General features: G+C 40.9%; 1 protein-coding gene across 1 annotated transcript in view; it reads right to left on the bottom strand.

Moving 5' to 3' along the window:
* CLVS1 (clavesin 1) overlaps positions 1–14,649 on the bottom strand; it is a 213,776-nt gene that overhangs the window by 36,089 nt on the left and 163,038 nt on the right. The window contains exons 4-5 of the mRNA XM_054497411.2: positions 13,230–13,340; positions 8,858–9,093 (exon numbers count right to left, since the gene is read on the bottom strand). Of these exons, the coding sequence (XP_054353386.1) occupies positions 8,858–9,093; positions 13,230–13,340 (347 nt within the window). The remainder of the gene's footprint in view (positions 1–8,857; positions 9,094–13,229; positions 13,341–14,649) is intronic.

Below are 14,649 nucleotides of genomic sequence, written 5' to 3'. Positions count from 1 at the left end.
TCTTTGTTTCCTTGAGATCATCAAGTCCATTGTTAATAGCCGCTGTCAGGACTGGCTAAGAATAAATGAAACAAATGAAAGGACGCGTCTGAGAGCAATTGTGATCTCTAACCTGCTGCAAGGGCACCCGTCATCACTTATCCTTCTGCGTGTTGCATCTAATGAGCACTGTCCCCAGAACTCTCTACCTTTGGATCAATTTGCATTTAGATGGATTCAACTCCAGGGAATGGCTCAAGTTTCTTACCCTCAATCAAAATCACAGGACAAAATTTACATGAGGTTTATCACCAGTAATCTTTTAACAATTATATATTTGTGTACATGTATATCTGTGTGTATATATACAGATACATATATTTGAAGACCTCTCAAAGTGGCTCATCCTTCACCAGTAGTTACATCAAGATAGTGTTTCTGTGTGTGCACACGTGCCTTTTAAATAATATCTATAGGCCAGGCACGGTGGCTCACACCTGTAATGCCAGCACTTTAGGAGGCCAAGGCGGGTGGATCACCTGAGATCAGGAGTTCGAGACCAGCTTGGCCAACACGGTGAAACCCCATCTCTACTAAAAATACAAAAAATTAGCTGGGCGTGGTGGTGGGCACCTGTAATCCTAGCTACTCGGGAGGCTGAGGCAGCAGAATCACTTGAACCCGGGAGGTGGAGGTTGCAGTGAGCTGAGATCGTGCTACTGCACTCCAGCCTGGGTGACAAGAGCAAAACTCCATCTCAAAAAAAAATAATAAAATAACAATAATATCTATAGCCATTTTAATTACTTTATCAGCAATAAAGGCAAGAACCAGAAAGTGATTGCTTTATATGGCCTAACAATTAAAGGTCACAAACTCTACATGCTGATTAAAAAATAATGCAGAAATTTCCTGGCAGAAATTTCCAGCCTACACCCCTGAATAAGCCTGTGTGTAGCAGGACTGTTGGTTTCCAGCCCTAAGCCATTCTTTCTTCCTTTTTCTCCAACAAAAGCTCCTTTCATGTAGGCATTGTGATCTCCTGTGAGAGTCAGAAATCAGCCCCTGCCTGAGAAGTCTCCAGTTGTGCTGGACACAGTGGAGAGAACCTGGTTCTTGTGGCCATTACTGAGTCCCTAGAATAACACTCCTGCAGTCACCTGTCTTCAAGATGTCTCCTGTGAAATAATGCATTTTCCTCATTGTTTAAAGCAGTTCATTTGGGTTTTCTTCTTTCTTGCAGTGAAAATAATAATAACTAATACAAACCTTATTTACTATTCTTTGTTGGACAGTTTTAATGTTGGGTTACCTATTCACCAAGCCTAAAACATATTCAAGGAGTAAATTAGATAGGAGAAAATGAGGTGCTTCACACATACACTCCTAAGAACAGAAAACAGCTGACGATGTGGGAGCAAAGAAGTGGACTTCTGAAAAATAAAATAAGAAACAGGAATAAGGCCAGGCATGGTGGCTCACGCCTGTAATCCCAGCACTTTGGGAGACTGTGGCAGGTGGATCACGAGAGTCAGGAGATCGAGACCATCCTGGCCAACATAGTGAAACCCTGTCTCTATTAAAAATACAAAAAAATTAGCTGGGCGTGGTGGTGCATGCCTGTAGTCCCAGCTACTTGGGAGGCTGAGGCAGGAGGAGCAGTTGAACCCGGGAGGCAGAGATTGCAGTGAGCTGAGATCATACCACTGCACTCCAGCCTGGCAACAGAGCAAGACTCTGTTTCAAACAACAATAACAACAACAAGAAAAAACAGGAATAAAAAGTTAAAAATATAAAACTCAGGGTCATTTAGTACCAGAGCAGAGAATGCCACACACCTCAAAAGCCCACCATGGCATTATTGTATTAAATAGCAGAACAATATTGAAATAATTTGTTTAGAGGAATTTCCAGCTAAACCAATCATTATTTTGTTTTTTCTACATAAGGGTTGAGCTACAATTATCCAAAGAAAAAAACAAGAGCTCATTAGAACCACTCATTCACTGAGAATTCCGGGAGTCTTGGCTTTTACTCTACATGGATACCAGAAAGCATGGGTCGAGAGTGCTTTGGAACACAGTGGCCATCTGTGCCCAAAAGCCACATTACAAAAAGTGGTTGGGTCCCCAGGTCGGTGCACAAAGCCCACTTGAATCCAAATGGACCTGAAGCATGTAGGGAACTATGGGGGTCGGGTAACGGGGTTACAAAAATAGATGATGTGAACCTACTGGAGATTACAGTGCTGTTCAGAGGGCAGACCTATGTCATCTCACTCAGAATAAGGAGGTGCTTTCTAACAAGGCCACACCACAGGGAACACGCTGCCCAGAAAGCTGCCTGCCTGTCTCTGGACGGTGCAAGCGGAGGCTGGCTGATGTTCTGTGCTGGAGAACAGACCTCTCTATCGGGTGAGAGACTGGAAGAGATGACCTGTAAGGTCTCTTCCAATTCTGTTCCCAATTTTCGCACATCCATGTGGGTTCTGAGGGGTCAAAAAGACAATGAATAGTGGCTGCTCTGTTCCTTATCAGTGAGGTGCCTGACAGGAGATATATGCCAACAGCAGGGCTGATCCCTCCTCTCTAGTCTCTGCCCATCCTGCCACTGCCTGAAATCTCCAGGCAAGCGTTCAAGGAAGTCATCACAAAGGGCAGCAGCAGTGGGCAGGACATCCTTGTGGCCATGGTGGGGAAAATGAAATGTGTGCACACTTGCTAGCTTCTCCTGCTAGCTAGTCTTGAATTTTGGCTCCCATATGTAATGAAATGCAATACTACTCCAAACCCTGGGTCAGCCAAACCTTCCACATGGAGGCTTCTCTGAGAGTCTTCCTGGACAAAATTAGTGATTCTTCCTCAGAACGCTGTAGCAGCCTCTTGCTCCTCCTTTGTAGTGCCTCTCACATTCTACATTATAGTTATTTGGGGCACGTTTTCTCTTTCCTACCAGGATGTAAGATTCTACAAGCAGGAACCATGAGAGCCTTGTTAAAGACAGGGGGAGGGAGGAGGAATTGGCTCTTTCTATCTGAGAGCCAACTAATCGGTTTTGAAGCAATTAGACACGTGTACCAAGGATGGGTTTTGGAGATAATAATATTCATTCAACATTAATATTAAATCATTTACATGTAGGCATACTTTGTTTTACTGTGCTTCACTTCATTGCCCTTTGCAGATATTATACTTTGTACATCTTGAAGGCTTGCGGTAATGTTGCATTTAGCAAGTCTATTGGCACCGTTTTTCCAACAGCATGACTCACTTTGTGTCTCTGTATTACATTTTGGTTATTCTCACAATATTTCAAAATTTTTTTTTTTTTTTTTTTTTTTTGGAGACAGAGTCTTGCTTTGTTGCCCAGGCTGGAGTGCAGTCAGTGGCATGATCTTGACTCATTGCTACAACCTCCACCTCCTAGGTTCAAGCAATTCTCCTACCTCAGCCTCCTGAGTAGCTAGGACTATAGGCACCCACCGCAAAACCTGGCTAATTTTTTTTTGTATTTTTTTAGTAGAGACGGGGTTTCACCATGTTGCCCAGGATGATCTTGAACTCCTGAGCTCAGACAATTCTCCTGCCTTGGTCTCCCAAAGTGGTAGGATTACAGGCTTGAGCCACTGCACCTGGCCCAAACTTTTTATTATTATTATATCTGCTATGGTGATCTGTGATAAAAAAATTTGTGATGTTACTATTGTAATTGTTTTGGGGGTACTGTGAAACGTGCTCATTTAAGACAATACACTTAATTGATAAATGGTGTGTGTTTTCTGACTGCTTCCAGATCAAATGTTCTCTCATTTCTCTCCTTCTCCTTGGGCCTCGCTATTCCTTGAGATACAATAGTATTGCAACTAGGTTAATTAATAACCTTACAATGGCTTCTAAATGTTTAAGTGAAAGGAGGAGTTGCACGTCTCTCATTTTAAACCAAAAGCTAGACATGATTAAGCCTGGCGGGGGGAAGGCACACTGAAAGCTCAGAAAGTCTGAAAGCTAGGCCTCTTGCATGAAACAGTTAACCAAGTTGTGAATGCAAAGGAGCGTTAAAAGTGCTACTTCAGTGAACACACAAACGCTAAGAAAGTGCAACAACCTTATTGCTGATATGGAGAAAGTTTTAGAGGTCTGAATAGATGATCAAAGCAGCCACAACATTTCCTTAAGCCAAAGCCTAATTCAGAGCAAGATCCTAACTCTCTTCAATTTCATGAAGGTTGAGAGAGGTGAGGACGCTGTAGAAGAAAAATTGGAAGCTAGCAGAGGTTGGTTCATGAGGCTTAAGGAAAGAAACTGTCTCCACAACATAAAAGTGCAAAGTAAAGCAGCAAGTGATGATATAGAAGCTGAAGCAAGCTATCCAGAAGATCTAGGAAAGATCATTGATGAAGGTGGCTACACTAAACAACAGATTTTCAATGACAAAACAGCCTTCTATTGGAAGAATAGACTTCTTCCATCTAGGACTTTCATAGCTAGAGAGGAGAGTCAAAGCCTGGATTCAAAGCCTCAAAGGCCAGGCTGACTTTCTTGTTAGGGGCTAATGCAGCTGGTGACTTTGGGTTGAAGCCAATGCTCATTTACCATTCTAAACATCCTAGGACCCTTAAGAATTATGTTAAATCTACTCTCCCTGTGCACTATAAATAGAACAATGAAGCTTGAATGACAGTATATCTGTTTATAGCACGGTTTACAGAGAATTTTAAGTCTACTGACGAGACTGCTCAGAAAAAAAGATCCCTTTCAAAATATTAGTGCTTATTGACAGTGCTCCTGGTTACCCAAGAGCTCTGGTGGATATGTACAAGGAGGTGAAGGTTGTTTTCATGCCCAACACAACATCCATTCTGCAGTCCATGACTTTCACATCTTATTACTTAAGAAATACATTTCAGCTCAGGAGGCTGAGGCATGAAAATTGCTTGAACGTGGGAGGCAGAGGTTGCAGTGAGATGAGATCATGCCATTGCGCTCCAGCCTGGGTGGCAGAGCAAGACTCCAGTCTCAAAAAACAAAACAAAACGAAACAAAACAAGCAAACAAACAAACAAAAAAACATTTCATAAGACTATAGCTACCATAGATAGTGATTTGTCTGATGGATCTGGACAAAGTAAATTGAAAACTTCCTGGAAAGGATTCACCATTCTGGACGCCATTCTAGAACATTCAAGATTCATGGGAAGAGGTCAAAATATCCACATTAACAGGACTTTGGAAGAAGTTGAGCCCAACCCTCATGAATGTTACTCCTCCTTTTCCATAGCCAAACATCTATAGGCTGGAGCCAGTTTTCCTCTGATTTGGCATTAGTTCTGGCTCTCATCTTCCCAACTAAGTCTCTGCACCAGCCTTCTAGTGGCTTTTAGTCTCTGATGCACAAACCATTTCCTTGCTAATCTCATGATCCTTATAAAACCCAGATCTTATTATGTCATTTCTCTGCTTAACTATGTATGTTGAGGAAATAAAGATGAAAACAAAATGACATAGCGTTTTCCCATCACAGGATTATCATTAAAATTAAAGTCTTATCATATTGCATTTTTCCAGGGTGTAGAGAAGAAGGTTCTCATACACAGCTGGGAGTATCAATTGGTGTCATTTGGAGGGCTTTTAAACTGTGTGAACTAAAACTTTAAAGGCACATACCCACCAACTACAGGGTTCTGAGTCTACTCAGAGGAACCTTCCTAAGAAAATGAAGGAGGTATACCAAAGACATTTATTGAACCTTATTTAGAAAAGGAAAACCTCAAAAACCCAAATGCAAAGCAATGAGGAGATGGATAAACTGTGGTATATCCATGTTCTAAAATAGCATGCAGTATTAAACACATGGTCTATGAGGGGTCTTCACAAAGTTCATGGAAAATGCATATTATAAAAAATTATGCATGGAGTTCAAAAAATTTTTGTACCAAAATAAACTTGTGCTAACTTGTTATAGCATGTCTGAACAGAATCTAATTTGAGGCACTAAGAAGATAAGACATCAGAAACATCAGGTTTGACAAGAACCTCTATGAGAGCAACATGAGTTCTGCTAAAATTGAAGCAAGAACAAACATCAAATTTATGGTGAAGGTTGAGTAAAAACATTGTGAAATCACTGATGCTTTATAAAAAGCTAATGGGGACAATACCTCAAAGAAATGAGCAGTTTGCAATTGGATAACTCATTTTAAGAAGGGACAAGGCAATGTTGATGGTGAAGCCCTCAGTCGTGGACATCAATTCATGTCAATTTTACATCAATTTGCCAGGAAAAAATTTGTCCTGTTCATGACCTAATTTATCTTGTTCATGGACCAAACACTAACAGCACAAACAATAGCCAACACCACAGACACCTCAACTGTTTCAGCTTACACAATTCTGACTGAAAAATTAAAGTTGAGCAAACTTTCCACTTGGGTGCCAAAACCATTGTGCTCAAATCAGGAACAGACAAGAGCAGAACTTTCAATGGAAATTTTAAACATGTGGGATCAAGATTCTGAAGCATTTCTTTGAAGAATTGTAGTAGGAGATGAAACGGTTTTACCAGTGCAATCCTGAAATCAAAGCACAGGCAAAGCAATGGTTACCAAGAGGTGGCAGTGCTCTAGTCAAAGCAAAAGTGGGCCAGTCAAGAGCAAAGGTCTTGGCAACAGTTTTTTGGGCTGGTCCAAGCATTTTGCTTGTTGACTTTCTGAAGGGCCAAAGAATAACAATATCTGCTTAACATGAGAGTGTTTTGAGAAAGTTAGCTAAAGCTTTAGCTGAAAAATTCCTGGGAAATCTTTCCCAGAGAGTCCTTCTGCACCATGACAATGTTCCTGCTCATTTCTCTCATCAAACATGGGCAATTTTATGAGAGTTTCAATAGGAAATTATTAGGCAACTACCTTTCAGTCCTGATTTGGCTCCTTCTGACTTCTTTTTATTTTCTAATCTTAGTAATATTTCAAGGGCATCCATTTTTGTTCATCTAATGTAAAAAAGACCACTTTGACATGGCTAAGTTCCTAGGACCCTCAGTTATTTAGGGATAAACTAAATGGCTGGTATTGTCACTCACAAAAGTGTCTTGAACTTGATGGAACTTAGGCTGAAAAATAAGGTGTTCGTATATATACTTAATATATATACACACATATATGAACTGATGTCCTTGAGCCATATAAGTTTATATTTTGAATTTTTATCTTTTAATCTTATTTTTCCACAAATATTTTCAAGTCTCTTCATATGTCTAAATATACTGACGTGGAAAAACGTTTCATAACAATATGCTATGGGCTGAAGTCTTCCTCATCCCCAAGTTCATATGTTGAAGTACCTCAGAATATGACTATATTTGGATATAGGACTTTTAAAGAAGCAATTAAGGTAAAACAAGGTTCTATGGGTGGGCTATAATTCAATACGACTGGTGTCCTTATAAGAAAAGGTTAGGACAGAGGCAGACACACACAGAAGGAAAACCGTGTAAGGACGCATGGAGAAGGCAGCCACGTGCAAGCCAAGGAGAGAGGCCTCAGGGGAAACCAACCTTGCCAACACCTTGATCTTGCCCTTCCAACCTCCAGAACTGTAAGAAAATAAATTTCTGTTGTTTACCACCCAGTCTGTAGTAATTTATTACAGCAGCCCTAGAAATTACACAATATTAGATGTTTTTTATGGGTGTGTATAGATGCATGTGATGTATGGAAAACAGAATTACAAGGGCCCACCTCTACAGTGGTTACCATTTGGGAGGAAATGGGATTGAGGCTGAGATTGAGAATAGTGGCTGAAGGGGATTTTAGTCTTAAAAATCAGGTTTCACATCGTATGTTCTCACTGATATGTGAGCTAAGCTATGAGGATGCAAAGGTGTAAGAATACAGTGGACTTTGGGGACTTGGGGGGAAGAGTAGGAGGGGGGCGAGGGATAAAAGACAACATATATTGTGCAGTGTATACTGCTCGGGTGATGGGTGCACCAGGATCTCACAAATCACCACTAAAGAGCTCACCTATGTAACTGAATACCACCTGTACCCCAATAACTTATGGAAAAATAAAATAAAATTTTAAAAATCAGGTTTTAATTTTTATAATGAGAAAATACCCGCTTATCAATTTTTTTAATCCCTCTTTTATGGCACTCCATTGACTATAGTATGCAATTGTCTTCACCACCTGGATCCAACTGTTTTTGGAGCTTTATTTCATGTCCAGTCCCATCTCCCACCCTTGCATGCCTTTTTACCACACCAGATTATTCCATCACTCTAATGCCTACATGCCTCAGTCTGTCTCCTCTGCTTGGATTGCTATATGCCATTTCCCAAGCCTGGGTTGCTGGTCTCCAGAGCTCAGACTGAATGTCACCTGCTTTATAAATATGCTGCAAAAGTCTTACTTGGAAGATTCCCTGAGGCATACTTCTCTGTTCTTTTGACATCTTATTCTCATTTGTACCTCTTGTCCCTAATCAGTGCTGCAGCCAAGTAAATGCTCAATAAATGGTTCCAAATAAATGAATGATAGGAACATTTTTTAGCAGGTTGTTTTTCCATCTAGTGTATCTCAAAGGTCCAACATTTTATTCTGTGTGTATTAACAAACTCCCTAAAGACCAGGGCTATAATTGTGGCATGAGTGAGGTCCTAACCTTTAACTATTCCTTTGATACAATGGGGACAACTATAGTTCTGGGCCAGCCAAGCCCCATCTGTTTTCAGTTTTAGTGAAATCAGCTGAGAATGCATTGCAATTTCTTTCATTCAAGTTCTGTGCCCATAAAGGTCTTTAATTAATAATTCACAATAGGTCCAAATAAAAAATTCCATTGACCTCTGACTGGTGGGGGCTCTGATAACCCAGGCCTTACCTTTTCATCAGCTTAGGTGAGCATTCTCTCTCCAGATTCGAGGACGTATGCTTCACGTGCATTGCATTATAGGATGTGTGAGTATAGTCATTTTCATCACTGTAGTCAGGACCGAGTAACGTCCGGGCCCAAGTTCCCATGTCATAAGGAGGAAGAGTTCCTCCAAATTCAGAGGGCAAAAATTCAGGGTGTATTAGCTGGTGAAGGCTGTTTAAATTGTTTCCATGCAGGAAAATCTGTAAGGAAAAAAAAAAGTAATTAGCAATACAAAATCCAAAACATACGACCAAGGATTTCATCTAATACACAATTTAGCAATGACAAATTGGATGCACTGCTGGTGATCACAGTGTTTAAAGAGGCATTGATTTTGTGACTGTAGCTTAGTCTTCATAAAATGTTAATTTATTACTTAGAAAAGGGGCTGAATTAATAGTCGTTAAAAATGAAGTTTATGAACAGATTGAGCGTTACTTGGCTGTGGGCCAAATTTACACATACAGTCATCTCCTAATTATCCCTGTTGGTAAAAGGAGTGATGGTGCAGACCACCTGAAACCCCAGCTATTGCTGGATCTCCAGACTGCTCTGCTCTCCCATCTGTGTGCTCTCACCCAGTCCTCCAGATCTTTCCCCCCTTCCCTGGCCTAGACAAAGTTGCAGCTTCTTCCTAATTCGTCCTGGTGATAACTGCTTATTCTGCTTCTTTCCAACCACCCTCCAATTAATTCTTCAGTATCTGCTGACTGCCGACTTCTGTTTTTGTTTGTTTGTTCGTTTTTTTTTTCTGATATGTTCATTTACGTGTTGTTTCCCCACAGGGGGAAAATATCTAGAGAAAAAGTTGGTGTTTTCTTACTCCTTTGAAATGCTTCTTAGCTCCTAGGGTGATGTGGGCATAAGGTAGAAGAAAATCAATTCTTATTTAATGGAATCAAAAACCACAGCCTGAGAAGTTATCGTGAGATATTTTTGCTGCAATTTTCCATTTTTGTCTGGATTGGGGACTAAAGTCCAAACAAGTTTGCATCTTCTGAACATACAATACATAGTGATAAAAATTGGTCAAGCAGGAGAGAAGGCACACCTCCAAGTTACAATTATTTCCAGACAAATCCACAAAGTGGATGAGCCATGAATAGATAATTAGCACTGACTGCAATTTAGGAGTTGACTCTGAAAGGTGACTTAAAGTGTATCCATGTACTAATGTCAGTTCCCACACTTCTTCATGTTGCAGGCATGAAGTAATTATGTGTAACACATAAGGTGCACCCAAGTATAGGATCATCAGGTATACACACATGCATGCACATATACATACAGTATAACCATGATGAAATATAAACGTGGGCCAGGTGCAGTGGCTTGTGCCTGTAATCCCAGCACTTTGAGAGGCCGAAGTGGGCAGATCACCTGAGGTCAGGAGTTCGAGACCAGCCTGGCCAACATGTTGAAACCCTGTCTCTACTAAAAATACAAAATTAGCTGGGCATGGTGGCGCATGCCTGTAATCCCAGCTACTCAGGAGGCTGGAGAAGGAGAATCGCTTGAACCCAGGAGGCAGAGGTTGCAGTGAGCTGAGATCTTGCCACTTCACTCCAGCCTGGGCAACAGAACAAGACTCCAACTCAGGAAAAAAAAAATCTATCTATCTATCTATCTATCTATATATATATATATAGATAGATAGATAGATTTTTTTTTTTTGAGACAGAGTTTTGCTCTGTCGCCCAGGCTGGAGTGTAGTGGTGCAATCTTGACTCACTGCAAGCTCCCCCTCCCGGGTTCATGCCATTCTCCTGCCTCAGTCTCCTCAGTAGCTGGGATTACAGGTGCCCGCCACCACGCCTGGCTAATTTTTTTGTATTTTTTAGTACAGACGGGGTTTCACCATGTTAGCCAGGATGGTCTCGACCTCCTGACCTCGTGATCTGCATGCCTCGGCCTCCCAAAGTGTTGGGATTACAGGCGTGAGCCACCGCGCCCAGCCTATATGTGATTTTTTAAATACTTACATAGAGGACCTCAATAATAAACACTTGATACCTTGTTCTATTGTATGGATTTTAACTCATGATGTAATGACATCATTTAAAGATGAAGGGGACAAGAAGTGCTAATTCTTCAGAAGACTACTGGAGAACTTCAGAAAGTATATCAAAATATCAAAATTTCTGATATTGCAGTTGAGTATGACTGAATTTTAATAAGAATTATTTCTTTTGAAGAAAGTCACTTTTCTGGCTTTTATAAAACTTTTCAGAGGGTGCTGTATATGAAACATGCTGGAGCAAAATATCAGCCCTGGTGTTTAGAGAAAACATTTGTACCCCTCCACCCAACATGTCCAGTTTTTGAAGGACAAAGAGTGCTATTAAAGGTGACCTTCCCTTCTGCGGGTCTTGTGGAATGGAGGAATGCAGAAGGAGGAGGCTGGACCTTCTACCTGTTAGAGTCTATCCTGTGCCCAAAGCTCCAAAAATGCCCACCTATGGCATGGCAGCAAGTGTCCACCATGGGAGGAATTCTCTCTCGCTCCAACCTGAATAGAAGAATAAGTTGCTGGAAAGCCTGAAGCCATATTGAGAACAGTCCTAGAACAATTCTCTGTTCTTAGCACTGTCCTGAGCCCCAGATGGGTTTTAAAACATTTCTGCCTCCTGATCCCAGTGAGTTATAATTCCTGGTTTCAAACTTGTTTGAGAACAGGGAAATTACCCCTGCCCTACCCCATTGCAATGCTCTCTAAAGGACCTGGAAGCATCTGAGATCTAGGAGTTAGAAACCCTGCAGAGTGTGGGAGGTGGCGGGGAATCCCTCACATTATCAGTCCCTCCTGAATACTCAGAGCTCTTCCCTAGTGTCAGGTACCCTGGGTGTCAGGAGAAGGTGTTGTAGGATTACCCTAGCCAGGTTCCCATAAGGAGTGGTGTTCCTGACCCAGGAGGTAGCTGAAAATAGAAAGTCTCAAAGATAAGACTGTAGCATTATTCATAATAGCCAAGATATGGATACAACCTAAGTGTCCATTAACAGACAAATGGATATATACCCAGTGGAATACTACGCAACCTTAAAGAAGAATGAAATCCTGTCATTTTCAACAATGTGGATGAACCTAAAGAACATTGTATTAACAAAAATAAGCCAGACACAGAAAAACAAATACTGCATGATCAGACTTATATGTGGAATCTAAATGAGTTGAAATCACAGAAGTATAGAATAGAAGGGTGGTTGCCAGGAGCTGAGAGTAGGGGGAAATGGAGAGACATTGGAAAAAGAGGACAAAGTTTCAGTTATATAGGATGAGAATAGATTTTGGAGACCTAATGTACAGTATGGATACTGTAATAATAATATTGTATTGTTTATTTGAAATTGACTGAAAGAGTAGATCTTAAGTGTTCTCACCACACACACACACACACACACACACACACACAAATCATAACTATAGGAGGTGATAGATGTGTTGATAGCTTGATTGTGGTAATCATTTCACAATGCATAGGTATATAAAAACATCACATTGAAGAGCTTAAATATATCCAATATTTAGTTGTCAATTATACCTTAATAACATTGGGAAAAAAAGAAAAGAGAGCTAAATGGTAAAGATAAATAAAAGTCACCAAGTCTCATGATGTACCAACTGCATCATGATACATGTTTTCGTTAGCTGTCTCATTAGATTTCCCCAACAACTCTGTGATGTAGGTGTTAGTTTCCCCAATTTATAAATGAGAAAATTGAGATTCAGGGTGGTTAAGGAATGTTCAGTTACTCAGCTCATCAAAATGCCATGAAAAAGCACAACTCTGATTGATGGAAAAAGCTGGCTTCCCAAGTGTTATCAATTGATATAATTAAGACTGTAAAAGCCTTCCTCATAAGAGCAGTGTTATTTCCAAAGAAGAATGCTTTTCCAGCTTTACAGGTGATGGAATTAGCAGTTATCACCCAAAGCTATGGGAGGGAAGAAAAATTGTAATCATTCTTCATAGCACTAATACATTTGCAGAACAAAATGCTAGCTACTAAAATATTTTATGAAGAAGAAAGCTACTGGACCCAGTATCTCCCATTAGAATTTACAGTAACATGGGCATCTGGTATTTGCATGCCTTCAAAGTTTCTTTTGGTTCGTCACTGGGACTCTGAAAATAACCCAGTTCTACCGAATTATTAATTAAACCAGGCCATTTGCAAACTCCAGCTGAGGCTTAAATGCTTAGGGGCTGTATAAAAACCACAGTGAAAGATAGAGAAAGAGAGAAAAAGGGGGGAAAGGAGAGAGGAGGGGAGAGAGAAAATAGAAGCACCATAATTGTCCCAAGAATTTACATGATGCATTTGTTTTCATTACCCGTTTCCTGGTCTTGTCTTTAAGAAATGGCTTGATGAGTGTGTAGAGGGCATGAATGTACCAGGGCTGGTTGACAAAGTGGACTCCTCCAAAGCGGGCAGGAAAGCTGTCCTGGGGCAGAAAGAGAGAAATGCACACCAATTAGTAAGCACGCCTTGTTAGACTAGACCAGCAGGAACAATGCCCCAAAGAACAACCTGTTTTTCCTGCCTGGTAGAAGCTCTAGCTTCAGGATGAGGAGAGGAAGGAAACACACTCACTTCCTAGTTGTTAAGGATGTCTTTATTCCCCTTGCCTTCCTTCTCTCCCTTTGACTCCATGCGTAACTTTAAAATTGTGCATGGGTTCCAGGTCTGTCTTTTTCAAATCACAATTACATGACCTTCTACTTGGCACAGAAGCTCATGCAGCCTGGGGAGTGAGGGGAATCTGAATTCTTCATTGCATTAGGTAACGAAGGCTTCCAGGCTCTCAGCACAAGATCTCTCTCTTTATCCTCATTTCCACTCTCCCACTCCCACCCTCTCCACTGGCTTAATCATGACAGTAACTGAACTTTCTGGGTGAGTGAGTGCTGGCTGTGTAGGAAGTAGTTGCAAAAAGGATTTCAAAGGCTCTTAGGAGATGGAGCTCTGTGGAATCAACCAAATGCTAACAAGGTTATAACAACTTTTTCACAGATTGCAGTACTAGCTCCAGTGCACCCTGCGGCACATAGTAGATCCCAGGGAAAAGATACTTGTTGATTAATGGGCTAGCTGATTCTGCTAGTTGAGGGAATATGAGCAACCTTTTCTGCAGATCAACCTATTTCGTAAATAATAGGAAGTAAGAGCATTTAAGAAAAATGATTCCAAATTTAGAATCCAGATCAGGGCATTAGAATCCAGATCAGCTTATGTTTTAGATGCTAGGAAGCTGCTCTCAGTGCTAATTAGATCTACGGAACAAGGGACCATGGCCAGAAAGTCTGAGCTAGTCTTATAAGACCAGGTCCTGAGATCTCCCAATGAATGGCTTCAGCAGATTGGGTTCATCTCAGTTAATAGAATTGAAAAAGAAGGAACCTCTAATGCTGTATGAATTGTCAAGTTTGCTATCAATTTCATTGCCACAAACATCTTTGTAAAATGTCAGCAAGATGAGATGAAAGCCGAGGGAGTCTGGCTGGCAGAGGAAATGGTTCAGCAGCTACCTGCTCCCTGTGGGTATATGAGATGCCTCACCCGGGTCTTTTTTAGTAACGAGGAAAAAAGGTTATTAACTTTTTTTCAGAACCCTTTGAGTCTACAGGATCCCCAGGCATCTTCCATGCCAAGACCTAGTTTCCAGTGTGAGTGCATGGAACTGCACTTAAGGGTTGCCATTTGAAAAACTTTAAAAATAATTTTTTCCTCTACCTAGACATTTTAGAGTAGAA

Source organism: Pongo pygmaeus, chromosome 7 (genome assembly GCF_028885625.2).
Source record: "Pongo pygmaeus isolate AG05252 chromosome 7, NHGRI_mPonPyg2-v2.0_pri, whole genome shotgun sequence".
Taxonomy (NCBI): domain Eukaryota; kingdom Metazoa; phylum Chordata; class Mammalia; order Primates; family Hominidae; genus Pongo; species Pongo pygmaeus.
Note: the sequence above shows the minus strand (reverse complement) of the source record. Positions and strands in the feature narration are given on the sequence as shown.